General features: G+C 44.5%; 1 protein-coding gene and 1 pseudogene across 1 annotated transcript in view; one reads left to right on the top strand and one right to left on the bottom strand.

Annotated features, from left to right (window-relative positions):
- KIF13A (kinesin family member 13A) overlaps positions 1-27,937 on the bottom strand; it is a 97,447-nt gene that overhangs the window by 10,316 nt on the left and 59,194 nt on the right. The window contains exons 16-34 of the mRNA XM_008692786.2: positions 27,573-27,713; positions 26,628-26,777; positions 24,431-24,592; positions 23,736-23,909; positions 21,975-22,126; positions 20,055-20,187; positions 19,711-19,857; positions 15,918-15,956; positions 14,188-14,287; positions 12,872-12,998; positions 10,740-10,795; positions 9,132-9,256; positions 8,687-8,863; positions 7,563-7,655; positions 7,224-7,376; positions 6,252-6,329; positions 3,420-3,467; positions 2,204-2,315; positions 894-1,045 (exon numbers count right to left, since the gene is read on the bottom strand). Coding sequence (XP_008691008.2) covers positions 894-1,045; positions 2,204-2,315; positions 3,420-3,467; positions 6,252-6,329; positions 7,224-7,376; positions 7,563-7,655; positions 8,687-8,863; positions 9,132-9,256; positions 10,740-10,795; positions 12,872-12,998; positions 14,188-14,287; positions 15,918-15,956; positions 19,711-19,857; positions 20,055-20,187; positions 21,975-22,126; positions 23,736-23,909; positions 24,431-24,592; positions 26,628-26,777; positions 27,573-27,713 — 2,319 coding nt within the window. The remainder of the gene's footprint in view (positions 1-893; positions 1,046-2,203; positions 2,316-3,419; positions 3,468-6,251; positions 6,330-7,223; positions 7,377-7,562; positions 7,656-8,686; positions 8,864-9,131; positions 9,257-10,739; positions 10,796-12,871; positions 12,999-14,187; positions 14,288-15,917; positions 15,957-19,710; positions 19,858-20,054; positions 20,188-21,974; positions 22,127-23,735; positions 23,910-24,430; positions 24,593-26,627; positions 26,778-27,572; positions 27,714-27,937) is intronic.
- Positions 20,905-21,577, top strand: LOC121106023 (annotated as a pseudogene).

Here is a 27,937-nt window from a genome sequence, read left to right on the forward strand (position 1 = left end):
TCAAAGAACGTGATCTCGTGGTTACACTTCTTAACAACTAGAACCCGTAAGAGTGCCTTTCCCCCTTTTCTAAGCAACTTGCTACTGAGCAAAAAGATAAGTAAAACAGAATGAACACTTAGAAAAAAATCACAGGTCATGGCCACATTCATGCAAAATTTCATTACTGGTGATCACATTAAAAAAAAAAAAAAAAAGCAAAGACCCAGTACATTCTCTTAATGTCTTCTACAGGATTTGGATGATTGTCTGTGAAAGGGCCTTAAAACCCACCACCAGGCAAGAGGACAGAAATGGTTCCAGAACTTACAATCTTCTTCTCACGTTTGCTATTGAGCTCTACTGGCATGCTGCTGCCATTGCTTCCTGAGGGCACAATGCAGCCCGGGTTATGTGCCTGAGGTGAAGGCATGCTCTGCAAAGGTTAAGACACACAGATGCATCACATACAGAAGACGCCGACAGCCGAAAATACACAGTAAGTATGTGCCAGTTAGAAAAGCAACGCAAACACTTCCGACCCCATGTGAGCAGTGCAACTTGGTGGGCTGTGGTTTGACCACCGATGGACTCTGACGAGACTACACACACTCCACGGCAAATCGCACCACTGGGTTTATCAACGTAAAAATAAGTACACAAAATTAATAAAGAAAGCCTGTCATATTTTCAAAGCACCCAGGGGAACATCTCTTTCTCATTCAGAAGATGGAAAAGAAAAAGAAAAAAAAAGCTCTGAAAAGCCGTAAACGCACAGAAAGTAACATCAAGAGCACCACGCAAGAAATCCCGCCGTGACCCCGTGTGACCCAGGCACGTCCACAGGCACGGTCACTGCCCCACACGCAACACGATTCTGCTGTCCACGCAGTACAGAGACGGGCAGCACTTACCTCTTGGCTGAGGAGCGGTCTTGCTTCAAGAGCCACCCTTTTCTTGTGCTCCTCTTTGACAGGCATTAAGGGTTTGAAAAACTTTGGTGGCTGGGGAGAGAATGCTTTAAAAGGACTGACTGTTAAGGCGTGGGGGTTCTCTGATGCACAACCTGGGAGAGACAAACAGGCACGATTTGACGGGCACACCAGGAGCACGGTCATCACCTAGCCACGGGAATATCTGGTTCCACAAAGAAATTAACAGGCTAATATTTGGCTAAAGATGAAAACCAGTGTGGGCAAGAGTGGAGATTATCTCCCAAGTCACAAAGAGTCAGCAAAGGGCTGGGTGGCATCAAAGAAAGCAGAAACTGAATTTTCTACCTTCTTTTCAAGATGCCCCTGAAATGCAGCCGACTAGACCGATTTCAAGTCATGCTGATTTTCCGTTGCTCTGTAATCCTGGGGTCTATGACCCTTCCATGCATTTGGGCATTCTGTCACTTCAATATCTTATTTTCTATGTATCTCATTCCACAGTTCGATTTCAGGATCTAGAATGGCACCTTTTTGTATCTTTCACTGCATATAGCAAGTAGAGGCCTAATAAATATTCAATGAATGGATACTGTATACATTTTCTTACAAGCCCCATTTTTCCTCCAGCCACCTGCTGCATGTGACTAAGGAAGAACAATTCCACTCTGCTGCTCTGACTCATTTCTTACTTTTCCCTCTTTCCCTCCTCTGTATTTTCTTCCTAATTCACTGGTACAATGTCATTTGGTAGAAAAATAAAAGGTGTAAGGTAACAGGCTGATTTACGTTTTCAAAGAATGGTATTCCTTTCAGGGCCCTGGGAGGTTATACAGTTAGATAGTAATGCTGTTGCTGATCCAGCTCATTCTGATACCATGACTGAAGCTGCTTCGGGAATCGAAAAATTCTCCTAAAAAAATCTGAGTACAAAAGCATTACACAGGTAGATATTCTTTTGGTAAAAAATGAAGTCTAACCATAATATAATAAGATTTGTTTGTGTCTCAAAAGGGACTTCAGATTCAGGAAATGATGTGGGAAAAATGATCTGAAAATCCTGAAGGGCTACACAAAAATTCCATTATTATTATCCGGGTGATATACCAGGTCCAAAGCAAAAAGAAATCAAATGAGTGAACGTGACACGCTCTCTTCAAGAAGACAGTTTAGAATCACCCAGCGCACTACAATCTCAGGCTCCTATCTTATCAAATGCCACCTATAAAAGAACTTCCCCCCATGCTTTTCCTAAGAAATTAGAAAGAAAGAACACAGAAAAACAATCTCACCACTACTTTCTTTACTCCTTCGAGGCGAATCCCTGGGTAAAGTTCCGTAACAGGCTATATCCTGATAACTGGAGCTGTAGTCAGACATGTCTAATTGGTTCTCTAGCCAACCCTACAAAGTAAAGATATGGGTTAGCTGTAATTAAGTCCCTTTAAAATAAGAAGTGAAGCCCAGATTTCAGGTTTTTCCTATTTTTTATTGGCAGCAAGTGTTCTTCTTTATTTTTATTATAAAGTATTTCAAACATAGAAAAGTATGAATGGCTAAATAATATGACAAGTACTGTCACACCCAGGTATGGCTAGAGTGTTAATATTAATATCCTATCATATATGTCAGAGATTTAATAAAATCATGACAAATGGAATGAAATCCCTTCTGAATTCCTAAGGTCCCATCCATTTTCCTCTCTCCCCCTACAAAGGGAGCCACCTTGATAAATCTGATGTGTCTCTAGGGTGACTAGATAACTTAAAGACCACAATGAAACGCTTTTTGGAGTGAAAGGGTTCCATTAATAATTTCGCTTGTGTAGCAGGCATACGCTTGCACTGCCCCAGGCAAACCAGGGGGGTATGGTCACTCTATGTATGCCTGAGATTTAAAAGTATCAAACTGGCCTAAGATACTGGTATACTAAGGAAAGAAAACTCCATTTATGTATCATATAAGCTTATTTAATCTTACTTCAACTTGCCTGCCTCTAAAGACTAGATTTCAAACTTCTTGATGACACAATCTGTGTTTCTGCTCTTTGAATCACTCAATCCCTGGCATAATAACTTAAAAATATAAAAAAACATTAAAAAATAACTTAAAAATAATAAATGATCTAAGCAATATTTGCTGAGGAAGGTCATGTTGCAAAATGTCCTTAATTTTAAATCCCGAATTTACCTAGTTGGAATAATTTTGATTTTGCAATGGCAGATATAATACTTTCTTAAATCACTGAGTTAGACCCATAAACACACAGATAATTCAATTCTGTGTAGGACTATGCTGGTATGGAAAATATGCCAGGTACAATGTTAACGCTGAGTGCACAGCAATTTCACATCAAGTATTTGAACCTGGAAATGGACAGGTAGAAGATACGATCTGCATAAGATTAAGACAGGAAGTCCTGAGATTTTAAGAACACCAAGACACCCTAACTTTTCATACTCTGACTCTGCTAAGTAAGCTAGCCATGCCCACAGCACAGATGCACACCTTATCATCTTCATCAAAGCCAGAAAGGTCTGGTCGACTGGAGGAGACCTGTAAGAGAACCATGGTTTTATCAATGTGGTTTATGTATTTAACATAAATTACACCGAAATACAGAAATGTAATGTCACATTTACAGCTGAAGCCTGTATGATAGTCTCAACCCCCTTTTCCTTCTGCAATCCTCAGGAGAACCACCATACTAAATTTGGGGTAATTATTCCCACGCAGGCTTTGCATAGTTACTTATGTACACAAAAATTGATTTATATAAAAAATACATGCATCTATAATATGTAAATATACATAATGTATATGCACATGTGATATCTATTTTGCATATTTTTATAATTAAAATAAGTGGTATCTCACCATACATGGTCTTTTTCATTAGTCTCAGAATTTATTTGTTCTATTCTAGATAGGTATCTAAGCTGCTTCAATTTTTTTCTCTATTACAAACTCTGATGAAATAAATTATTGTTAATGTCCCTAAGTACCACTCTAGCTGTACCCCACAATGATGGACATGTATACCATTTCAGCATTATTTAGTTCTAAATACACCCTATGTTGCTTTTTTATTTTAAGTTTGTTTTATTATTTATTTATTTATTTATTTAGTCTCTACATCCAACGTGGGGCTCAAACTCACGACCCCAAGAATGAGGGTTGCATGCTCACCAGCCAGGCAGGAGCCCCCTCCTACGTTTCTATGAGGAGCTCTAGAGTGTGTGTGAAGGCCTGGAATCTCTGGGCTCTAGATAAAGCATATGCACCTTCAACTCTGCTCTTCCATAGTGATTCTGGGGTCAGCTTATGAAATCCTACAAGAAATTACACTGGGAATTTACAGATCAGCTTAAGGAGATGTGCCAATTTTTTTTTGATACTGTGTGTTCCCATCAATGAACACAGTCTCTCTCTCCGTGAGTGTAGGCTTTATTTATGGTGAGAGCTGCATTCGGATTTTCTATTTCTTCTATGATTTGGTGTTTGTAAGAAAACTCCATTTTCTTGAAGCTTTTACATTTACTGATATAACGTGATGCATGGTTTGCTCTTATGCTGTCTAAATCTCTGTCCTCTCTGTAGTGCTACGTCCCTTTTTATTGCCAATAATACTGGAATTAATATCCACTATTTTCTTTCCTCCCCCAATCAATCTTAACTAGAAGTCAGTCCATTTGACCAGTCTTTTCAAAAAGCCCACTTTTCAGCTTTGTTGATTCTATTGTTGATTTTCTATTTCATACACCTCTGTTCTAATCTTCATACACCTTCTCTGAATTTATTATAATTCTGCTGTAGTATTTATGATGACCTTTAAAAAATTTTTATTCTGATTTTGCTCTTTTGACTTAAAAATCTTTTATCTATAAATACTTCTCTGTGAATCTCTAAAAAATACAGAATTCCTCCTTCCCTTTTAAAAAACCATAACCATAGGGGTGCCTGGCTGGCTCGGTCGGAAGGGCATGTCATGCGTTCAAGCCCTATGTTGGATGTAGTGATTACTTAAAAAAAAAAAAAATCTTAAAACAAAAACAAACCAGAGTATCATTATCATATTGTAAAAAAATTGAGTGATTCCTAAATAGCACCCGATGTTCCCCAGTGTTCAAATGTCTCAGACACATGGTCAGTTAATTCTGAATCAGGGTCACACTAGCTCACACGCTTTCCTTTTTTCTAGGTCATTTGTGCCTATACAGTTTCCTCCTTGCTCACGGAGTCCCTTTTGTGTCACTTAACATTCTCTTCTGTCCCCCATAAATATCAGCAGTGAGATTCAGGGTCTTGATCAGATGTAGGTTCATTTTCTAGGGGGCTGGGGGTGGGGACAGAATACTCCGTTAGGTTATCTGTCTTTACCTTTTAGCACAGATGTTTCCCTCAGCGTGTTTTACTCTTCTTTTTACTACAAGAGCCTTATGTCCCTAAGAGTGGCTCTTGTTCTTTCATTTTCTCTACCGTCTAGTATTTGGCTGTAGAAACGGAGCGATAGGGAACTCAGAGCCTAGTTTTCCTCTAAGTACCACTTCACCTGTATCCCACAGGCACTGATGTGTGTACCAAGTTGATTTTCCAATTTACACTGTATGAGTCTCTCATATCAGTTTCTAAACAATCGCACTGGGGTCAGAAGTAACCTGTATGTACAGGGCCCTGCTGTTGAGACAGCTTTTATAAATGTTCCCCATGTTTTTATTCATTCCCTGGCGATTCTGGAAAGAAGCAAGGTAACGATACTGTGCTCCTTCTCGGGAGGGTCTTTTACTCTGCTGCTTCCAGAGAAGAGAGACTGCTTTGAAACTGTCCGTGCACTAGTCTGGCTTTTCTTCCCATGACCGTGACCCCTCCACTAAGCAGTTCCTGTCAACTGGATTTTCTAGATGAACTGGCTGAGAGAGAGAATCAAACGGTCAACGGAGAGACCGCGGACTAGGGGAGTGTCAAGACGGAGGAGTGCAGCGCCCTGTCACCATGACGGGCAGCACAGGAAAACCCACTGGGGCAATGAGCCCAGAGCAGCACCCAGCAGCTCTGGAGGCCAGGAGCTTTAGCTGACTTGACCACCCTTAAACCAACTACATTCAAGAAACATCTTTCAAGGAGATAACCTTCTGAAGAGAAACCGGAAAAATTCCGCTAAAGGCTCAGACGTGGGACCGTAACTGCGCTTTCTGGTGTGTTTCCCTGGGAGAGAGGCGAGGCTTGGCTCTACGGGATGCCCACGCCAGTAAACCCTGAACCCCAGGTGCCCTTACATGCCACACCCCAAACCCCAAGACACATCACAGAAGCAACAGACCCTCGGCAGGGGGTGCTCACATTATGAACATTTGGGGTGCTGAGACTTCTCCGCAGGTGCCGGGCTTTGGTGGACAGTGCTTCTTTGACCGTGACCGCCTGCAAAGGTCAAAATAACATTTATTTTCTTTTCCCCTCTGATGACAAATAATGTATGTTTATTGCGGAAGGTTTAGGAAATATAGAAAGACACATCGTTTCAATCCCACGCTCCTTCCCATAGTTATAAAAGCTGGAATCTTATGGTACCCACTAATTTCTCTTTCCTTAATCTACCAAAAACACTCTCCATTCATAAGACCAGGAAAACTGCTGAACTAAAGACATCTATGGGGTAGTTTGTTTACAGAGGTAGGCAGAGAAAACGGAGAAGAAATACCCCTAACGATGTATCTCATTTGCAAAACGACCATTAACTTTTATGCTGTCTTGTGTTTTATTCACGCAGCAATTTCGGGGACTTCCACTAAAGGCAGATTTTTCAGACAGATGCCAATCTTAGTCCTCTTGTTTGCTCACAACGCACTTTCCATGAACTTCAACCACTGCTTCTACGGATGACAATTCCCGCCTCAGAGTCCACTGCCTAGTGGGTTAGCTTCATCGGAATGCCCTGCTGTTGTTGCAGAAGTTAACCCGGACCCCCAAAATTAGGGACATAGTAACAGCATGTGGCTAAGCACATGGACTCTGGAGTCAAGCCTTCCTGGTTTATGACCGACTTTGTACCAACTTCTTAGCGGTGTAGCCTTGAGCAGGCGAGCTAACTTCCGCCGGCCTCGATGTTCTCACTTACAAAAGGGGATTCTGACAGTGTTTCTCTCCCTCATAGGGCCATCTTGAAGATTAAATGAAAGAATGTATCTAAAGGCACAGCCCTTAAGTAGAAGGTATTGAATAGTATGCGGGTGTCTGGTAAATAAGTTCATCTCAGTCCATTTGTGGGGGAGGCTGGTGCTCTCACCCTGTAGTCCAGATCCTGCTGTTACTTGCCTGCCGGAGCCGTTCGAGGCTCAGAATGTTCTCCACCTGCAGCACGCCACGTGTGTACTTCTCTATGTAGGTCTCCCCGTCTGAAGTGCCTTCATTTTCACTCCTCGCTGCCATGAGAGCCAGGGTTTCCCGGTCCTCAATCTCCTCTGTTGCCTGAAGGACAAGAAGGCAATGACAATACGTTTGTTTGTTTGTTTATTTTCCTGGAATCACAATACTTTTATGTGAACAATATTTTTATCCAAATTGTGGTAAGAAAATGATTTAGAAGTTCGAAGAATTAAGACATTCTCCAATACTTCTATTTCGATATTTTTAAAAAGTAACATATGTATTTACCTTTGGTATGTTGGATACTATTTCATAGGTTACACCACAGGAATAAAATATATTCTTCAATGATATTCTCCTCTTCAGGCTCTGGGTGAAGCTCTGGTAGGAAAGGAAAGCCGAATTAAGTGATGTGAAATACATAACTTATTCCGCGTTTTACAAACTGTAGAAGTATTATAAAGCACTAGGTTTTCGATACACCTGCAACAACTCAGAAAAACAGAACTGAAAAATCCTTGTCTCTGACCCTGAAGGACAACACCGTCCAGCTGTCATTTGGGGATTAAAGCATAGAATTTGTAGTCCATTCAGGGATTTTGGGAGTCGCTCTTCTTTCTCATTGGCAGTCTTCCTTTTGATCTTGATAGAATTTATTTATTTATTTAAAGATTTATTATTTTATTATTTTTTTAAAGATTATATTTATTTATTTGAGAGAGAGAGACAGCGAGCAGTACCAGTGGGGAGGGGCAGAGGGAGAAGCAGACACCCCGCTGAGCAGAGAGCCTGACACAGGGCTGGATCCCAGGACCCCGGGATCATGACCTGAACGGAAGGCAGATGGTTAATTGACTGAGCCACCCAGGCGCCCCTATTAATTTTTTTTTTACAGGGAGAGCGAGTGCACAAGCAGGAGGGACAGACGGAGGACAGAGAATCTCAAGCAGAGTTGGACGCTCAACTGACTGATCTTGATAGGCTTTAATTAGTCCATCCTTGCACAGAAGAAAACTGGGGAAGGTCCATTTTGTTGGCAGCACCTGTAGGATGAGATCTGGGGAAGCAGCAAGCATTTATTTTGGACCTGCCCCTCGTCCTGTTTTGTCACTAACCTGCTTGGACTTGGCACTTGGCCTTTTTCAAACAGCGACATGTCATAGCTCCACTGCCTCTTAGGATTATGGGTCTCAAATTGGCCCAGGGGGACCGTCCTTGGATGGCTGACATCTGCCTGTGCCATCCCCATGCCCCGTTATCTGGGGTCAACAAGAGTCAGACCATAACTGGGCTAGTGTGGTGACAACTTGCATACCCACTGTAACAGCACCACAAAACACAACTTTGTGAAAGACAGAAGGAAGACACTTCGAGCTCATGTAGGCAACAGCAGAATCAGGCCCTGTTACTACCTGTTTGTTGTAAATATTGGCTGCAATCCGTTTTCGTAATACTAACTCCATAGCAGCTGGGTGGCTGAGCTGCACCGTGGTTTTCACTATTAGGTAAATCCTTTCGTTCTGTGGCGTGACCCTATTCAGGTGAACGGAATCATGCACTGAGGAGTCCCAGGAGGCTGTGGCTGAAACCTGAGAACAAGAGAAGGGTTGGGGACACAGAAAAGACCCAGCTCAGGGGCTGCGGTTTGACAACACACAGGACAGCGAGAAGAGAAACGCAGCCCCACTGAATCATACGTGTTTCTCCTCTCTTTTTCTGAGCAACAACACACATTCAAGTTTTTAAAGTCCCCAGTCCTCTCCCCCAAAGCAGACCACAGCAGTTCAACGGGAAGACAGGCCCGTAGGCAGGTGCACTCATCTGAAGCCCAGAAACAGAACGGTAGGGGTCAAATACCTCCTCATCACTGTGCTTTATGATGGGCAGGTAGAAAAACTGGCTGCCGTGCTCCTTGGGCAGGATGGAGTTCACACCCGATGCGTGGGGGCCCACGAGCTGCTCGTTGGCACTAAGGTCATCGGCTGACCACATCCGGGGCACAAAACAGAAGTGGAAGGAAAAGTCATTTTTTCAAGCAAACACTGAATTTTTTAAAATATGCTTTCCACCGATCATTTTTACACATAATGCACTTTCATTTTTTTCTTCCCTTCCTTATCCCACAGTTCTAATTCCTCACAATAGGTTTTATCCTTTACAGAAACAACTATGAGAGCCAAGAAGGTACCCTATGAGTCTCCAATAAAAGAGACAAATATATGCCATATGCAATCCTAGGAGCAGAGATTTTCTCTACAAAACACAGCTGAGACTTTGGTGCTTTCTGAGGTCAATTCCTTGTATAGCCTGGTGTGAGGCTTGTGTCCTACTTACACAACTTACACGATTAGAGATTTGAACAGCTAAACAATCAATGTGTAATCAAAGTTCCAAGCACTTGGGAGAAATACAAAGATCACCTTCTTCCAATACCATGTGGGATTCACCTTCACAAATTTCTATACGTGGTCATCCAACCTTTGCACGTATCCTTCAATAACAGGGAGCCCACCACTTCATAAGGCACATGTCCTACTTCTAGGCTCTTAAAACAATTCTTCCTAGGAAGAGCCAAAGTGACCCTCCCCGGGTGTTCCCTCCAAATGACAGGTTTCCAGGCTGTGTTTTGAGATTTCAGGGGCCGTGCAGAAGAGCCTGCCTGAGCCCACCCATCCTGCCACTTGGCAACTCTTCCTTTTTAGTCTACACATAGGGTTCCATTTAAGATTTCATTCTGAAGGGGCGCCTGGGTGGCACAGCGGTTAAGCGTCTGCCTTCGGCTCAGGGCGTGATCCCGGTGTTACGGGATCGAGCCCCACATCAGGCTCTTCCGCTATGAGCCCTGCTTCTTTCTCTCCCACTCCCCCTGCTTGTGTTCCCTCTCTCGCTGGCTGTTTCTATCTCTGTCGAATAAATAAATAAAATCTTTAAAAAAAAAAAAAGATTTCATTCTGAAAATGGGTTTTCCTGCTAAAATACATTGAGGACCATCACTCTTGGTTCACGCAGGTTCAATCTAATCGCTACCGTAAAGAACAACCCTTAATGCTGGTTTTACAGTGTAATTACATTCTGGCATCGGCGCTATTGGGGCAGGGAGCAAATGGCACTAATCAGAAATGCAGATTCCTAGAGCCCTGCAAAGCCTAAAGGTTCAGAGTCTCTGAGGGGGATTACTTTCTCAGGTAATCCCTCTGTCCATTAATGTCTCTCAACTCTGTTTTAAACACTTTTTGTGCGAGTTCTTAATCTTGCAGAACTCTCTTTTTAAGACTAAATACCCACTTCTCTCTTCTAGTGATGTTACATGTCAAGGTTCATACATTTGGTTGGGCTAAAAACGTCACCTAGATACAGCATATGACTGATGAGAAAAGTAATTAAGGAATCAAAATCAGGTGGGTCTGTAGAGATTACAAACCTAAATGAAATGAGAGGGCCCCTGGAACCCTGGGGTCTGCTTACCGTTCAAATCAAGGAAGAGAACCGGTATGTGAGTTTCCATTCCGGGTGGTGGGACCCTAAATTTAACAACAAAATTTAATCATAACAAAATACGTGTACTACATCGTGTTAGATAATCGAACACCACAGAGGCACGGAAGTGGAAAAGAACCACTGTGGGGTTACAGACTCTATTCATGAAATATTTGCACAATTCCTTTATTTTTTAAAAATATTTTATTTGAGAGAGAGCGAGAGAGAGAGAGAGCATGAGCAGGGGGAGGGACAGAGGGAGAGGGAGAAGCAGACTCCCCACTGAGCAGGGAGCCCGATGTGGGCCTCGACCCCAGGACCCTGAGCTCATAACTCGAGCCCAAGATAGATGCTTAACCAACTGAGCCACCCAGGAGCCCTATTTGAACATTTCTTGATGTCTCTGTTAACACACATCGTGAGAATTATGTGACTTCCATAAAGAACTACCAGTTACATAAATCAGATGTAATTAACTGAAACAAAGAATTTGATGGCTTTGTAGAAATAGGCCTAGTGATGGGAAAAAGGGAAGGGATGCTGTTAAGAGTGGAGACAGGGGACAGGACCAGAACCCAGAGGAAGTAAACAAAAAAGACAACATTAAAAAGCTTAAAGAAGGAGAGAATGAAAGACATATCAAAGGAGGAAGGGTTGTCTATGAAAAAGACCAAAGCAGTCCTTTATCAAAAACTGGCCCGTGTGCATCTGAGTTATCTGGGGGAGGGGGGAGGGCTCTGAAAATGAAAAGCCCTGGGCCCATCCTTCCTCTTGTGAATCAAAGTACCTAGGGCAGGACCCAGGACTCCACATTTTACAGTCAAGATGACCTGAAGTTTGGAAATGGCTCAAATGAAAGTGACTGGGGTAAGGAGGACTGTCTAGACAGGGCCTCAGGGAGCAGAACAACACTGGGAATGAGGTGGCCGTCTGCAACCATGGGGCTGGCAGACAGACTGCGCGTGTGCCCTGCAGGACTCCAGGACAGCGGGAGAATGTGCAGGGACAAACATTGCAACTTATGTCCCAACTTAAGTGCCAGTGAATGCAGCTTTTCTGGTTTCATAATACTATCAAATCCATTATACTTTCCTTTATCATCACAGGCACAAATAACACCGCTGATGTTTCTGCGCCTACCTTAAAGAGACTGTCTGGGCATGTACACTCTCTGTTCAAAAGGAGTCTGATTTCTCCTAAATGCCTAGGACGCATTCTTGTAATGAGAATGAGAATAAGAAGCAGCAGGAGTAGTTACCATTTACAAATGGGCACTATCAATAATTTTAATATATTCTCTCTAATCCTTTCAACAGTACCAAAAACAGGGCTCCATTCACAGATTAAGAGTAAAGCCTTGGGGCGCCTGGGTGGCTCAGGCATCTGCCTTCGGCTCAGGTCGTGATCTCGGGGTCCTGGGATCAAGCCCAAAGCCAGGCTCCCTGCTCAGCGGGGAGTCTGCTTCTCCCTCTCCCTCTGCTCCTCCCCACAGCTCCGTGCTCTCTTTCTCTCTCAAATAAATAAAATCTTTAAAAGAAAAAAAAAAAGAACAAAGTCTCAGAGAAGTTACCGACATTTAACACTTAAAGGGCTGCTGGTGGAAACTAAATCTGGATCTATTTGACTCCAGAGCCTAGGACACCATGCTGTTTCTGATGAGCATCGGATGGACTGATCAATGAACTGACTGACCATGGTTATTTAGTGCTCAAGACCTGATTCTATGCTAGTGACCAAACTGAGCAGGCACGAGGGCTAAGAAGAAAATATATTTTCTCCCCTCTTCAAGTGGACTCTGGAAACACCCTTCTCTTAAGCCGAAATAAGAGAGTTTCTGGAGATGAAGAAACGGTGTCCAAGTTGCTCAGGTGGAGACACTGAGGTGTGGTATTTGCTTTCTGGCCACGTAATAAACAGATGCTTCCCGGCTTCCTGGGAGAGGAAGCTGGCCGCTGTGGGGAAGGAAGGAGGGAAGGCAGCACGAAGACATGGGTGGTCCTTCCCTGAGCAGCTCATGGCCCTCAGCATGGGCTGCGACATCCTGGAAAGTCACTCGCATGACCCTGGTGCAGGCCATCTGCTGCATCCTGTCAGGCCCGTGTGGGGAGAAGGCCACTCACCAGTGGGCGGGCGCCCCGGGGACCCCGCTGCCCGGCGCGGGCACCAGCACGGCGTTTCTCTCCTCGGTCAGCCCCACCCACTGCTCCACCAGCCGGGCTTCCCGCTCCACGTCGTCCTCCGTCTTCTCTGCAGGACAACACGAGGGCATGAGCACCAAGACGGGGGAAAAGACAATTTCCAGATTTAAAATAAACAGGTTTTCACTGGGTGACATCCCCAAGTGGCTGGAACATCAATGATGTTCCAAAACTTGAAGGGAGGCTTCCAAGTTCCAGCCGAGCACCCAGACAAGCTCAGAGACACTAGGACTCTCACTCGATGGACCTCCGGGTAGGCACGTGGAAAGAGCATCAGGACGGGGATGAGAACACGGTTATGTTTCCCGGTTCTGTGCCCCGGGGAAGTTATTCCACAGACGAGTCTGGGCTTCCTAGTCCGTCAAATAGGGCCCATACAAGTCATGTCTACTTAACACGCTTGTTGGAAAGATCCAGCGACGTCATGGATGTGGCGCTGCTTTATGAAAGTACACACCACTGTGCAGAGGATTAAAACACACCACACACCACGCTCTGTAAAACTAACTTTGTTGTCCTTTGCGCTCCTGACAAAAAAGATTTTACATTATTTTGAAACCCTGATTCATAATTCCACCCTGGAGCTATCCGGGTATAGTCAAAGCGAGTTTCCATTAGCAGGCTGAGCACGTATACAAACTGACACCATGAGCGCTGCGCTAAGATGTTTTGCTGAGGGGGGAGCTTTCGCTAACTTCTACCTGAAACGGATGAACGCGCATAACGTGTCCTCTGATGCAGAACCCGCCACACTGCACGGATCATCACGTCAGGGCGCGAGACTAAGGGTTTTAAGCACACACCTCTACCCCGGAGCCCCCGCGGCTGCTGCCAGCGTAAGAAACTGTGTCCCTGGAGCCGCGGGGCCGTGAGGGGAGCTGCAGGCCCGCTTCAGGCCCTCCTGCTCCAGCTGGGCGCTGACCTGCCACGTGGGACCCTGGAGCTGCCGTCGGTCCCAGGTCCTGAGCCCGGAACGCCTCGTAACCACGTGTCAGTTCTGACTGCATTTGCATCCTTCAGAACTAAAGTTTAACGTTTCACGTCACAGTTCCCGCAGAGGCTTAGGAAGGTTTATTACTTTCAAATTCAATACCGTACGAAAGGAGTCACTACTATCTGTAATTGTTATGAGGTCAGAACACTAAGGTAGTATTGTCCGACCGAGGGGAGGAGACAACCTGCCGCCACTGTCTAGAAGTGAAAAAGCCACTCCCGGGAAAGAGTTTCATCTCACATACCTTTTTTATTGCTGACTTTCTTTATCTGCTCATCTAAGTACTCTCGTCGTTTGATGAGCGCATCAGACCACCTCTCTCTCACACAGTTTAAGTCTTCTTCCTGACATCAAGGAGGGAAAACATTTTCCTGTAGAATACATAGACGACTTTTTTTTTTTTTTTTAACAAAGATGTTTACATTGATCAGGAAAGTTTTCATTAGGAAAGGCCATTGAACATTGCTGTGTGATTAATATGCGAGAAAGCAAAGAGGCCTCAGAAACACAGCATGCTGATCGAGGAACCCATTACTCAGAAATCAGAGCCCCTGGATTGCCAAAGGGATAATTATACTTAAAAGCAAGAGAAGCTCAAACTATACCAGCTGTGGGGATGATTCTTACATGGTGTGTGTGTGTGTGTGTGTGTGTGTGTGTGTGTATTTAAATTGGAGCTATTCATTTGAAAGATGTGTGATTCTAAGCAGAAGGACACCATGAACAGAGCCCAAATCATGGAACAGCGAATGGAATGGAAAAAAGAAAACAGGCATTTTCATAGTTCATCGTTCAATGGCCTGAAAACATGTATTTTCTGAAATGCAAAGAACAGATCAGCCGAGAACCTTTCAAACTTGCTGCAAAGATTTTACCTCCAACCACTACTACAAGGCTCACCAAAAATCTCCCATGCAAACACCCAACATGCAGTCAGCCATGCTTTAGGAACGCCCAGAAGCAGCCGCTGGGACTTCACCGTGAACAAGGTGGCAGGAAGCACACAGACAGCAGCAGGACGTTAGTTAATGGCATTGCTGAGATCCAAGGGGAGACTGGGATTTCCCCTGAACTTTGTTTCTGTTTGCTTGTTTTCTTTCTTAGTTAAGTTATGAGGGAAAGAAGCCCATCAATTCTACTCAAAATGCTCAGTGAGTTGCCTAATTCCGGTCTAACCCTTAAGATGTGGCATTACGAGCGGACGGCAGAGGACGTCTGAGGCTCTGTCTACAGCGTACCCACAGTTCACATACAGGAAGGCACCCCAGGAAAACTGTGGAGAATCAGTACAAAGACTGGGGACCAAGCCCAGAACATTCATCCAGATTTGCTGCCTTGCTGTCCCTATCATCCTACATTCCACGACAGCAGGCCAGCCAGTGCTGACGAGGTACGAGTTCGCAGGTGCCGTTTTTTTTTCCCCTAAATTTCCAAAAAGAAAAAGCTGAGATTTAAATTCTCCAAGTTATGGATAATTAGGCTCGGTCCTAATGAGAGAAGGAAGCTGGCTAACCCAAACTAAACTATGTGCCTGAAATGTTTTCCATTTCCTCTCCAGCAAGAGAGTTAAAGCTGTATATTAGAACAATCCTTCTCTCTTGGAAATGAGGCACGAGGTGCAGTTTTGCATAGAAAAGACAAGCTTCGACTTAAAGATTATGGATGGGTAATTCCAAAGTTTTAAAAATCATTAATTTAATACAGTGGTAAGGGTCTTGCTTGGAAAGTCTTTACGAGCTGATTCGAGATTGCATAGCAGCAATGCGGAATCTGATCACACACTTTGAACGGACAGAGAAATCTAGAGCAACAGGATTGTATCCCCGATTATGTTTAAAGCAAATCCAAAGCGAGTGAAAGACTGCATGTTCTTGCTCGACGGTCCTCCTTCCTCCTCCCTGCCCCCTGCTTTGCGGACGCTGGCCATTAGCAGCAGCTGTGCCCCATGCCACAGAATGACAGCAGCAGTGATACCTGGTAACTATCCATATCATCACCATCCTCATCATCTCTCTGGCAGGAAAAATAAACACAAAGGACATGCATTTTGTTTCTCAAACAGCACACAGATAATTCTTTAAGCGTAACACACACATTACAATGGACGGCACGTGTAACACCAGCATAATACATCACTTAAATGAACTGCAAGAAAGGTTTAGTGGACTTACTTCACTTGTCTCTAAGAATCTGAGTTTTGTTTGGTTATGTTTTTAATAAAGAAAGCAACCACTTAATAAAACGAGAACCCTGTTCGATGGGACTAGCAATCAACCTCATTGGACCAGGCCTTCCCCTATCGTTATATGAATGGTGACACACATTTCTGGGTGGGCTATCCGAGATTTGGAACGGACTCAGAAAGACAAAATGGCAGAACTAGACTTGACTGCTCAACCTCTTAGTGTAGCCGTGAGGCAGCCGGGGCCCTGAAGGATGAAATGGTTTAACCCAAGGAGCACACAAATGGTGGCAGAGTCAGGCCTGGGAGCCAGGCTGCTAGTTGCCCCACTCAGCATCCTGTTCCCCCCACCACACCCCAGGCCCTGAGGAAATCCTCACAGGCTATTCACAGACAGGGTTCCTCAGCGTACGACTGTCTCTAGGGCGCAGCCGCCGTGCTGAGTACTGGCTCTACTGTCGCCCACAACTGGTTATGTTAGCGTCATACCCATCAGCTGAGAAAAATCAGAACTGTCCTAAGCCCATGGTAACAGTTTACAACAATTATATAAAGTAACAGTTTTGGCAAAAACATTTGGCCAAACAAAATCACCATGTTGAAAATAAAAGGATTTAGTTGAGACAGGTTTCCTTAGACACAAGAATAAAGAAAACTCCCTTTTGTAGGGAATAACCATCTATAGGGAGAGACGTTCTGCCCAAAGTGAACACTGGGCCATGTAACAATCGTCTCTGGTTTTTCCTAGAGGGTTAATATTCAAACAGGCAGTGAAGTGGTCTAGTCGTAAAAAGACAAACTTTTTTTTTAAGTGCTTTAAAAATATAATTACGTTACTCTCATATGTAAGTATACTTCAACATATACTGCTTATTAAAAGCGATTTAAAAATACAGCTTAAAAATAGTTATTCTCTGCATAGATTTCAAAATCCACTTTTTTTTTAAGTTTGGAAGCCATCATTATCATTTGAATAACTGACTTATTAAATACATACCTAATACTGAAGTAATTTTTCTTTTTTTCTTTAAGATTTTATTTTTTAATTTTTAATTAATTAATTAATTTATTTAAAAAGATTTTATTTATTTATTTGACAGAGACAGCCAGTGAGAGAGGGAACACAAGCAGGGGGAGTGGAAGAGGAAGAAGCAGGCTCCTAGCGGAGGAGCCTGATGTGGGGCTCGATCCCAGAATACTGGGATCACGCCCTGAGCCGAAGGCAGACGCTTAACGACTGCGCCACCCAGGCGCCCCTAAGATTTTATTTTTTAAGTAATCTCTACACCCAACGTGGGGCTCAAACTCACAAGGTTTGAGTTCCCCTTCTCTCTCAAACTCAAACCCTGAGGTCAAGGTCTCATGCTCTACTGACTGAGCCAGCCAGGTGCCCCCTGAAGTAATTTTTCTTGACTTAATTCCCCAAATTACTGAAAAAGTACAAGTAGCTCAAATTTATCATTATCATTTTTTAGACTAAGGAGATCCTTCCGTTACCACAGAACTAGCCTGAGCTTTCATGATGTGTAACTTGTGAAATCAGCATATTCTGCACCGGCTTGGGCTACTGCCTCAGAATATTTCTAAAGTACTATGTCACAAAATAAGTTCTGGACGTGACCTTGAGCATGGCTGCAAAGAAAAATAAAAGCTTTAAAATAGTCACAGTTTAGGGGCACCTGGGTGGCTCTGTCGGTTAAGCGTCTGACTCTTGATTTCGGCTCATGTCATGATCTCATAGGTTGTGGGATTGAGCCCCACATCGGGCTCTGTGCTTAGCAGAGAGTCTACTTCTCTCCTTTTCCCTCTCCCTCTGCCCCTCTGCTCGTTCTCTCTAAAATAAATAAATCTTTAAAAAAAGTCTTTATTAAAAAAATGAGCCACAGTTGATTGATTGATTGATTTTTTAAAGTAGGCTCCATGCCCAGCGTAGAGCCCAACACAGGGCTTGAACTCACGACCTTGAGATCGAGACCTGAGCTGAGATCAAGAGCTGGCCACTCAACTGACTGAGCCACCCAGGCACCCTGAAATAGTCACCATTTAAATCTACATGACTGGTACTATGTCCTTTATAGAGCATTTAGCACGGGGGGGGGGAGCTCAAATTTTGACAAAAATCAGTTTTAACTCAGGAGGTAGAGTGGTTTAAAAAGTTCAAATAATCAATCCTTGTAAGGTTCCTCATATGGGAACACGTAGTCAGTTGGAGATCCCTAATTTATATGTCATGATTTAGGATGCAAATTCAAAGTTTTACCTAAGATCAGAGATTCATTAAGCCCCAAAATTTTAGTATAGACTGGGATTTCAGGGAATATTAAGTCTACCTCATCATTCTGGAGAAGAGAGAAGGGGAACTCGAGGTTTGCATTATCCCAACAAGGTAACCAGGAAGGCCATGCTAGACTGAAGATCCCAGGCCCCCTGGCTCTAGGCTGGCGACCTTTCTACCAGGCCCTGCAGCCACCCCCAAAGTTGCTGGCCGAGTGAGGGACTGAGCTGGGATAAGAATCCACACAACCCAATTTCCTATTCCACACGTGAGGAAAAGTCTGGGGGAGAAGTCTCCCCCAAAACTGTTCTCAGGCCTTCCTTCATACTCTCCCTGGCTCTGAGAACCAGGGGCAATTTTGGCCTGGGACAGGGAAGGCGGCGTTCGACAAAACTATGCCTTCCAAGGCCTCATAAGCAAAGCCAATGTTCCTTCTAGCTTTCGGAAAGTCTTTGCCTGAATGCCAGGGAGTACAAGGAAACTGAGACAGAGGATGAATCATTCTCAAGACGGGCTGGGCCTCTGCCCAGACTCCACACAGAAACGTCACAACGGGGAATGCTCCCTCTCTCGTGTGGCAGTGAGGGAGCCAGGGTTCAATGGGGTAATTCCTCCCAGTCCCTAATTCATACCTGCCAGTGAACTGGGGACTGAGTGAAAGCACGTGCCTTCTTTCAGGCCACTGTGGACAAGTTCCTAATTTTAAAGTTTAATCTCACAGAGTGATGAAGAGCTGGGATTGGTAACTCACGACCCAAGATCGAGAGTCGCACACTCCTCCAACTGAGCCAGTCAGGCGCCCCCCCACCCAATCTTTTAATTTTTAAAAATGAGAGCAGAAGATTTAGTAAAAGAGGATTTAATGGGCAAAAATGATCATGAGGACAACTTTAATTAAAAAAAAAGAAAAAAAAAAAGGAAAACTTTCAAAGAACTGTTTAATTATACCAGTGTACGGAGGCAATTTTGTATTAATAGAAGTGGACTGGGCCAGGCAGCCATGCCAAATACCCAACATAACATAACTGGAGACAGACAGAAAATGCAATCTGCCTGAAGTAAGTGAGTAACATACCATTCATAAGTGTGCTCACAAATAAAATTATTATTAATCAACACTAAGCCGGGATAGTATTTCCAATCTCGTAAAAAGGCAATGGATGGGAAATGTGAAGGGAGGGGTGCAGATATAAGGTCAAGACAAGGCGTTCTGTCACATTCCCCAAAGGTCTCCAGCCCAGATCACTGACCACCGTAACTCTGCGTTAACTGGTCCTCGCTGCAGACTACATCCAATCCGTTGGTCTTACCTGGTAACTGTCCAGCCCTCTCTGCAGCTTAGTGGATCTGGCAGTGACGCAGCCAATGGAGACAGACAAGATGGCTTCGACCATGAGCGGCAGTGTCCCGGAATGCTGCACCGGTTTCACCGTGACTTGCACTCTCCGGGAATGACCCTGCAGAGGGGGAAGTGGGGGAGGACATGACATGCCAATGGGCGCCCGGAATGGGAAGGGCAAGGAGTGGGGGAAGAGGATAAAGGAAGGGAAGAGAATCAGCGAATAAAGAAGCCCGTAATTAGAAAACCCCCAGGAACGGTGTGTAAGAGCGGGACAAAGAGAAAACACAAAACAAACAAAACCAGGCCTCGTACCTGTCTGAGTTGGAAGATGCCTCCCGTGTTGACATCTTTTGCCTGGTGAAGCTCCACTGCTGAGTATTCCCCTAGCTCATTCAATTCCAGTATGGAAATCCACATTTCTATTCTCCGTGTTACCTCATTCCACCTGCAAAAACACGTTCCGATGGACAACAACATCATTGCCCAGGGACGTTATGAGCAATAGGAATGAGCCACCATCCCCTGAGCACTTACTATGGGCTGGGCATCGTGCTGTCGTGTAGATTTGCTTATTCAACTCTCAAAACAACCCTATGATGCACGTCTTTTCTCTTCACTTTATTGAGGTATAACGTATATTCAGTGAAATGTCCAGATTTTAAGCACAGTTTGATGCATTGTGAAAATGCACACAGCTCTGTAACTACCCCACCATTTGCCTCTGAAAGTTTGCTCATGCCCCTTCTCATTCAATATCCACAGCATCCCACAGCAGCCATGTAACCATAAATTGTTCTGCTTGTTCTAGAAATTCATAGAAAGGGAATCATAGTAGGTACCCTTTTAGGTGTGGCTTTTTTGGTTCAGTGTAATGTTTTTGTGATTTATTCAAATGGATATCCATAGTCCTTTTCCTTGTTATCAGAGCTGAGTAATATTTGATTACATGACCAGTTGTACAATTTGTTTATCAAACGTTCTCACACATTTGGGTTGTTGGCACTTTGGGGATATTATAGAAAGAACTGCCATTAACACTTGTGAACAAGCCTGTTTACGGACTTATGTTTTCATTTTTCTTGAGGAAATACCTAGGAGTAGATTGCTAGGTCACAGAAGAGGCAAAGGATCAAATTTCCAAGAAGGTATCCTCCCGGGCAAGATGGCGGGGCAAATTTCCAAGAAGAGGAAGCCTGTGGCCGATGGCACCTTCAAAGCTCGATTGAACGAGTTTCTCACTCAGGAGCTGGCTGAGGATAGCTATTCTGGAGCGGAGGTACGAGTTATAGGAACTGGGACAGAAATCATCATCTCGGCCACCAGGATGCACAAAGTTTTTAGTGAAAAGGGCTGGTGGATCTGAGAACTGCCTACAGTGGTTCAGCAGAGGTGTGCCTACCCCGAGGGCTGTGGAGAGCTTTATGCTAACAAGGTGGCCAGGGGAGTCTCTGTGTTATCACCCAGGCCAAGTCTCTGCATGACCAGCTCCTAGGAGGCCTTGCTGTGTGGAGGGCTGAGAATGGGACCCAACAATAGTGAGGTTGTCGTGTCTGGGAAACTTGGAGGACAGAGGGCTAAATCCAGCAAGTTTGCAGCTGGCCTGATGAGTCTCAGTGGGGACCCTGTTAATTCCTGCTCGGACAGAGTGTGCTGAGAATCAAAGTGAAGACCGTGCTTCCCTGGGACCCACGTGACAATCAGGCCCTAAGACGTCTGTGCCTTGCCATGTGAGCACCGTGGACCCCAAAGATGAGCTACTGCCCACCACCTCCGTCGTGGAACATGGGAAGCCGGAGAGGCCTGCCATACTCCAGCCAGTTCCCACAGCACAATAGGGGCTCCTTGGCAGCCGGATCTGGAGTCTAAATATTGCTCTACAGAGACTTCTATAAAATCTTCTAAAAAGAAAAGAGGAAAATGTCCTCCTGGTTTTTTTTTTCCCCCTATATGCTTTACAGCTTTATCTTTCACATGGAAGGTTCTGATCCTTCTCAAAATAAGTTTTGTGTATTGTGAAGCCAAAATCAAGGTTGGTTTTGTGCCTCCGCAGATAGGCGGCTGTTTTAGTCCTATTTGTTGAAAAGACCCTCCTTCCCCATTGAACGCCCTCAATGCCAGCTAGTTCCTTTTCTCGTTCCCATTGCACCAAGGAGGAGACAGGCCTGGGGACCCCACTCTTACACTCAGCCTAGTGCCCATCATGACCCTGCATCAGCTCAGCCAAGCACACACCTGTCGTGCAACGTTCTCGTCTTCGCGTGAAGAGAGTCGACTTCCCAGACGGAGCTGCCATTCCCAGCACAGCGGTGGCCCCACACCTCAATGGCCAGGGCTCCATCGGACAGGAACTCCAGGAGCTCCTCTGTCACGGTCACCACGTAGTCCTGGGGCAAGTGGGGAGCAAGGGAAAAGCAACATGAATCATGCACAGGGCGATGTGTGACATTTCCGCTTACCTTTGGAGGTGGTTAGTCCGATCCCAACCTGAGAATACCACCCGGAATACCAGCTCTTCATACTAGTGAGGAGGAAGGGATTGAATGCAATGCCCTTCTTTAATCAGGGCGCACAATGAAAAAAGCGTCCTGTCCCGCCTCATGTGCTTGTGAGGGGCAGCAGTGATCCGCGGTCCCTGCACCTGGTTCCTTCTTGGTTCCGCAGGACCACTCAGACCTCCCACCGCCGTAGGCTAATCAGCACATCATAAAACAAGAACGTCTGATTGCTCCTTGCTATGGCTTGGGAGACTGAGAATAGAATTAAATTTCCTATGATTATCTTCATGATTCTGCGCTCTTGCTCTGAAACTCCCCCGCTCCAGCTCCTCGTCCTAAAACGCAGACAGAGGAGCGTGAGGAAATGATGCTGAGTGGACTGAGTGGTACAGAGCTCACCCTGAACAAAGTGGCAGGCGAGGGGCCGAGCTGCAGTCTCCGGTGGAGACAGCTCTGCGGCTCTATTGCTGGAAAGACCTGTGTTATACTGATTTAACGTTCTACTACGTACCTTCTTCTGTATTTTATATCTAGATAACTAGAATGTACTTAAATTCAGGCTTCCTCCTTCTACAGGAACAGCTTTGTGGATCCAAAGAAAGATGGGGGTGATTTAAGAGAGTATTCAGACAACAGTAACCACAAAATACTTCATAAGGATTTTGAGAAACAGACTTGGTGAATATAAGTGAAAGAAACAAAAAAAAGTGGACTATTTGTTTTCAGAAAAAGAAAGACCTGACAGTCTTTACCTATGTAAAATTTGATAGGTGTAGGGCCAGAAAGAAAAAAACACAGTTTTCAAAGGAAGGGGTTTGGAGTATCTGTTAAGGATTGTGCAAGGAAAAACAAAATTACAACAGAAGGTAGCGTCTGTCTGTCAGAAACAACCTGTGAGCAGTCTGATGTGAAAACCAGGAAGGGTGGCTGATGGTCACACGACAGGGCCAACCAACGGTCACCAAAAATTTACCTTGTCCATTGACATTTTCTTTAAAAACTCATATGGCACATTAGAATGCAATGCTTGGAGTGCTACTCTGTAGTCCAAAGAATGAAAAGAGGTTCACGTATATTAAAAGGTATAATTCTACAATATACATAATGTGACCACATTATTTGTAAAAAACTTTCTAAAGATGTTATGCATGCATGACAGGAAGGGACCGTATCTATGCCCATTGCTGTGTGAACATACATTGACCTCACAGAGATATAAGTTGTAGGGCACAGAAAATAGTTTATCTAAATGTATACAAACTGTCACTCGCCGTTACACCTCTAGGGTCTAAGACTTCAGGTAGAGGCCTTTCAGATTTTATTTTAAATACTTCCCATCTGAACTGGTACTTAAGTACATTTTGAGGTTAAAAAGCGCAACACACATATTACATTTATTAAACATTCTTATGGTGGACCTTCTAAGTTATAAGGAGAGCTCTGAATAGCGCCCAGGTCCACAGCCTCCCACGTAGCTCATTTTGTAAAGGGGCCGTACCTTAGAGTGAGAGAAGGTCACGGTGTACTGGGCGTCCCTGGACTGAGGGGAGGGCACCTCGGGGTCCACCACCGGGGCCGCCACTGTAGATTCACACTGGTCCCAGAATGTGTATTGACAGAAGACAAAATTTGAGAGGTTTAAGGGCAGCCCAGTTGCCTCTTTAATTTTTACCTAAAGAGATATAAAAAAAAAATGCTATATAATTCTGATAAAGAAAACATTACCCTAAGTATGCTTACTTGAAGTACTTCTATTTTAAGAATCAGCGATGAAATACATAAATCGGTTATCCGTTTAACATCTGAAAACATTTGACACACGAAGGGTTCCACTTATAATCGGTCTATACCAGGACCATAACTACAGCACGTGAGCCTGGCAACAAACACACGCATCCTCTCAAATTCTCCTAGTGGCTGAGTTTCTGACACTGATGCAACCTTTACTGCAAAATCACGATTCACTGAACCACATACACTTCCTGCGTGCCAAAGGCACATGGACTTCTAAAATTTCATCAACTGGCATCAGAAAGTGTGCTCTACTTCTGGAAAAAGCAGTGCCCGCCGTTGTATTTATGGTCAGAAAGCTGAACGTTTACTACGCTCTAAGAAACACTCCCAAGATTTTCTGTCAAACTGCTTTAGATGAACACGGTCGCTTATCGGCGCCTGCCTATCCCCTCCTCTCACCCGGCACGTCAGTTTCCGGACTCGGTGAATGACCTCCCCACTGCTGTCCACGACTTCAAGGCTCCCGCCTTCGCTGGAGTTCTCGGAGGAGTCATCGTCCACCACGCGCTCCGGGACGGCCCCTGTCACTCGCATCACTTCCACGTGGAGACGCCCGGCAACCTGCGGCAGGGACCCGAGCGCCTGTGGGTTAATAGGCATCCTGGGCACAAGCCTGACCTAAGACAGAGAGCGTGCTCCCAGATCCCCGGGCTACTGAGCAGCCTCCGGGCTACTGCTGGGCCAGCTCCGGTGACGGGAAACTCACCCCTTCCACAACCACTCTGTTCCATCACCTGCACCTGCAATCACCCCGCCTGACTTGAAGCCAAATTTGCCTCTCTGCCGCTCGCCTTCTGGACTCATCTTCGTTCTCATCTGTCTTTAGAGGGCGTCCACGAACAGAGTAAAGGCAGCTATCATATTCTGTCTGGAGTGGTTTATTGTCCATGTTCATATATATTCATTCATTTACTCCTCTGATCAAATACCTGCCCCGTGGGAATACCGAGACAAAGAGTACAGAGATCGTGCAGGCTTGGATGGGTTAAATTGATCCAGGAACCAACTGTGTGCCAGAAAATGCACTAAGAACTACATTTACAACAGTAAACTAAAAGACACGGTCACCAGGCTCCTGGAGTGTCTACTCACTTGGGAGCAGAGAATGGGTATGTGACTCACACCGGGGCTGGGAGCAGGGTGGAGGCAGGCTCCACGGAGGAATGAGACCCATCCCAGGAGGGATGACATACGCCAAGGACAAAGTTATAAGGAAATCGTTCCTTTAAAACTGTCCCCACTCCCCAAAAGGCTTAGCATGTCCTCAACACCCTGGTGGTCCTCTGGATAGGTGCTAGTGTCCCTCTTATGGCTGGGTGCCCAGAACTGAATTAAAGGACAAGAATTATCCTGCACTTGGCATCCTCACAGTGCTGTAACTGGCCAAGTGATCTTTCATAACAAGGGTTCAGGTTGCGGTGGCTGGAGCTGTGAAGGTGACACGTTCTGGCAGTGCTGCTGTTGTCTGAAATAGGAAGGCTCCTTTTTAAAGGTAGTCAGACCCAACTTTCACTGGCAGCAGAGACCTGAGAAATTAGTCAATGGTCTTGGACGAGTGAGACCAATACGGAGGAATCAGAGGAGGGGGAATGGGAGAAATCAGTCTGAAGACAACAGTTCTCAAGCTTTTTTCGACCGTTTTTGAGACTCTAGGACATTTTTAATATAATTTCAGAGGGATGAATGGAACACTCAAAGCCCTGCCCAGACCCGGGCTTAAGAACCCCCAACTAAGGGCTGAGTCACTGGATTCCTTTGCCACAGGAGCTGTGCCCATTTTTCACATGGGAAAGAGCAACTCCAGCCCACTGGTCTTCTAGAGCAGGAGCAGAATGTCCTAGGGGGGCTGCCACACGCAGAATGTGAGCTGTGCACGTACACACCACAACTGGGAACCTGGGCTCTGTTTTCTGGTTCACTTCGGGCAGAATGGCATTCCGCTCGCAGCCTGCCCTAAGGATCCCAAGAGATAGCTAAGTATTTCAAGTCTGCACATTATGTAGGGCAAGCTATGGAAGAAGATCCTACTAAATTTAAAATAAAAACATCAGTTGATGAAATAGATAAAAATCAAAAAGTTTAAACTTGAATATTTTCTAAAATGTCTTAGGCCTACATAAGGTTAATACATGTAAATAACTGAAATGTGAAGTATTTTGTTTTCTTTTGTTTTTTAGAAGAGGTTAAGCTTGTTTTCCTTGAATACTTTAGATTTCAAAATAATGCTCCCAAGTTGTATCTCGTGAAAACCACGTAGGGGCCAGGAAGGAATTTGAGTATATTAAAAACGTAAGAGATTAACGGAGATGAATATAGGGACGGAGCTGAATCTGGTTTCCAAAAGATTTCTAATTTGATTAAAACAAAGAAAAAAACTTGTGAACCATAAAGAAAAAAAATTGTTATTAATTATCTTACATGATTTTAATCTTATAATCTTAAAAAACCATGATTTAATTTTGAGTGTCTATTGATACAAGCAAAGAAAGAATGTGATCCTGACTATTCACCCTAGTTTCCTGATCTACCTCAAGAGCATAACTTAAATTGGACACCCCCCCCCCAACTGTTTCCTCCAAGGATGGCTTGTCCTTACCTCCCCCTGCTGGCTGATGATAGGAACTGCATACTGAAGTTTCACATCATAAAAGAGACACTCCAAGAACACATTAGCCACGCCAATTAGGTTGTGATTCTCTTGGGCTTCATAGAAAGGGTCACCTCGTTTCCCATAGAGACGCTTTGCCTGACGGGGGGGGGGGCAGTGGGGGAGGTGAGTAGGAAACAAAACACCAATTTGGATAATATAATTTAAAACTAGCACTTAAAAATGTTTTAAAAGAGAAAGCATTTATCCAAAGAAATTAAAAAGAAGCAGAATTACAATCATGTCGCAAAAATAAAACAAAGGTAGCACATGGGAGAGACTTGACAGCTGGGGGGTCCACTGTGGGGGCCCATGATGTCCACGTGGAGAGCTCTTCCTTAGTTACTGCCTCTCTTCCCTATTGCACCCCACGTGCAGCCTTTTTCACTCCATTCCCTGTGTCTGCCTCATTTCCTTCACCGAGCCTTCTTTTTCATTACTAATACCCCCCAAAAATGGATTGTGCTTCCTAAAATTATTCTTTGTAATCTCCCCAGCCATGATCACAGCTGGGGGAGCATGAACACATGCTAAGGAGTACGAAAGCCAAGCTGGCTCCATCCACGTGGCTTTGTCACAACACCGACCAAACAGCACGGAGTCGCTGGGTTCTACTTCATTTCATTTGAAATGCAGCAAAAACCCTGCCAACTACGGATATGTCACGTGTTCTCTTCATTTAGCTCCTGTCCATGTCGGCATCGCATGTTCTATGACTGATTCAACTTAGGACCCCTTGTCAAGGTCACGTCCACGTTACTTTTGTAATACCAGTGCCCGAAGTACGACCGCAGAGAGTCACCGCCACACGTGTGTGTGTGTTCTGACACTGATATCACTGACACCCTGCGCTTTCAACATGGTCCAATCTCCTTCACCTTTTGTCTCTTTTACCTCAGGGATTTTTTCCTTCCATTCTTGATAAAGGTCTCTCATGTCAATTAATTTATTCTCCAGCTTCTCAATGGTCCAAACTTGGGTGCTCTTTCCTTTCCTCCTCACTTGAATAGCTGGCTCGCTCACGATGGCACCTCTCTGCAGAGTGAAGGAGAAACAAAAACACGCAATAAACCAAACAAGCCTCGGTATGGCTTTTTGGATTGTTAAAGCAATAGATGTTATCGTCAAGTAGCACGTTTGAAAAAGACGCATAATGTATACAGAAAGAAGATGAAATTCTACCACCTAGGGAACAGTCTGACTTATTTTCAACTAAAATGCAGAAAGATGAACGAAATCTTCTGTATATACCCACGCAC

This window comes from Ursus maritimus, unplaced genomic scaffold (genome assembly GCF_017311325.1).
Source record: "Ursus maritimus isolate PB19 unplaced genomic scaffold, ASM1731132v1 scaffold_30, whole genome shotgun sequence".
NCBI lineage: Eukaryota > Metazoa > Chordata > Mammalia > Carnivora > Ursidae > Ursus > Ursus maritimus.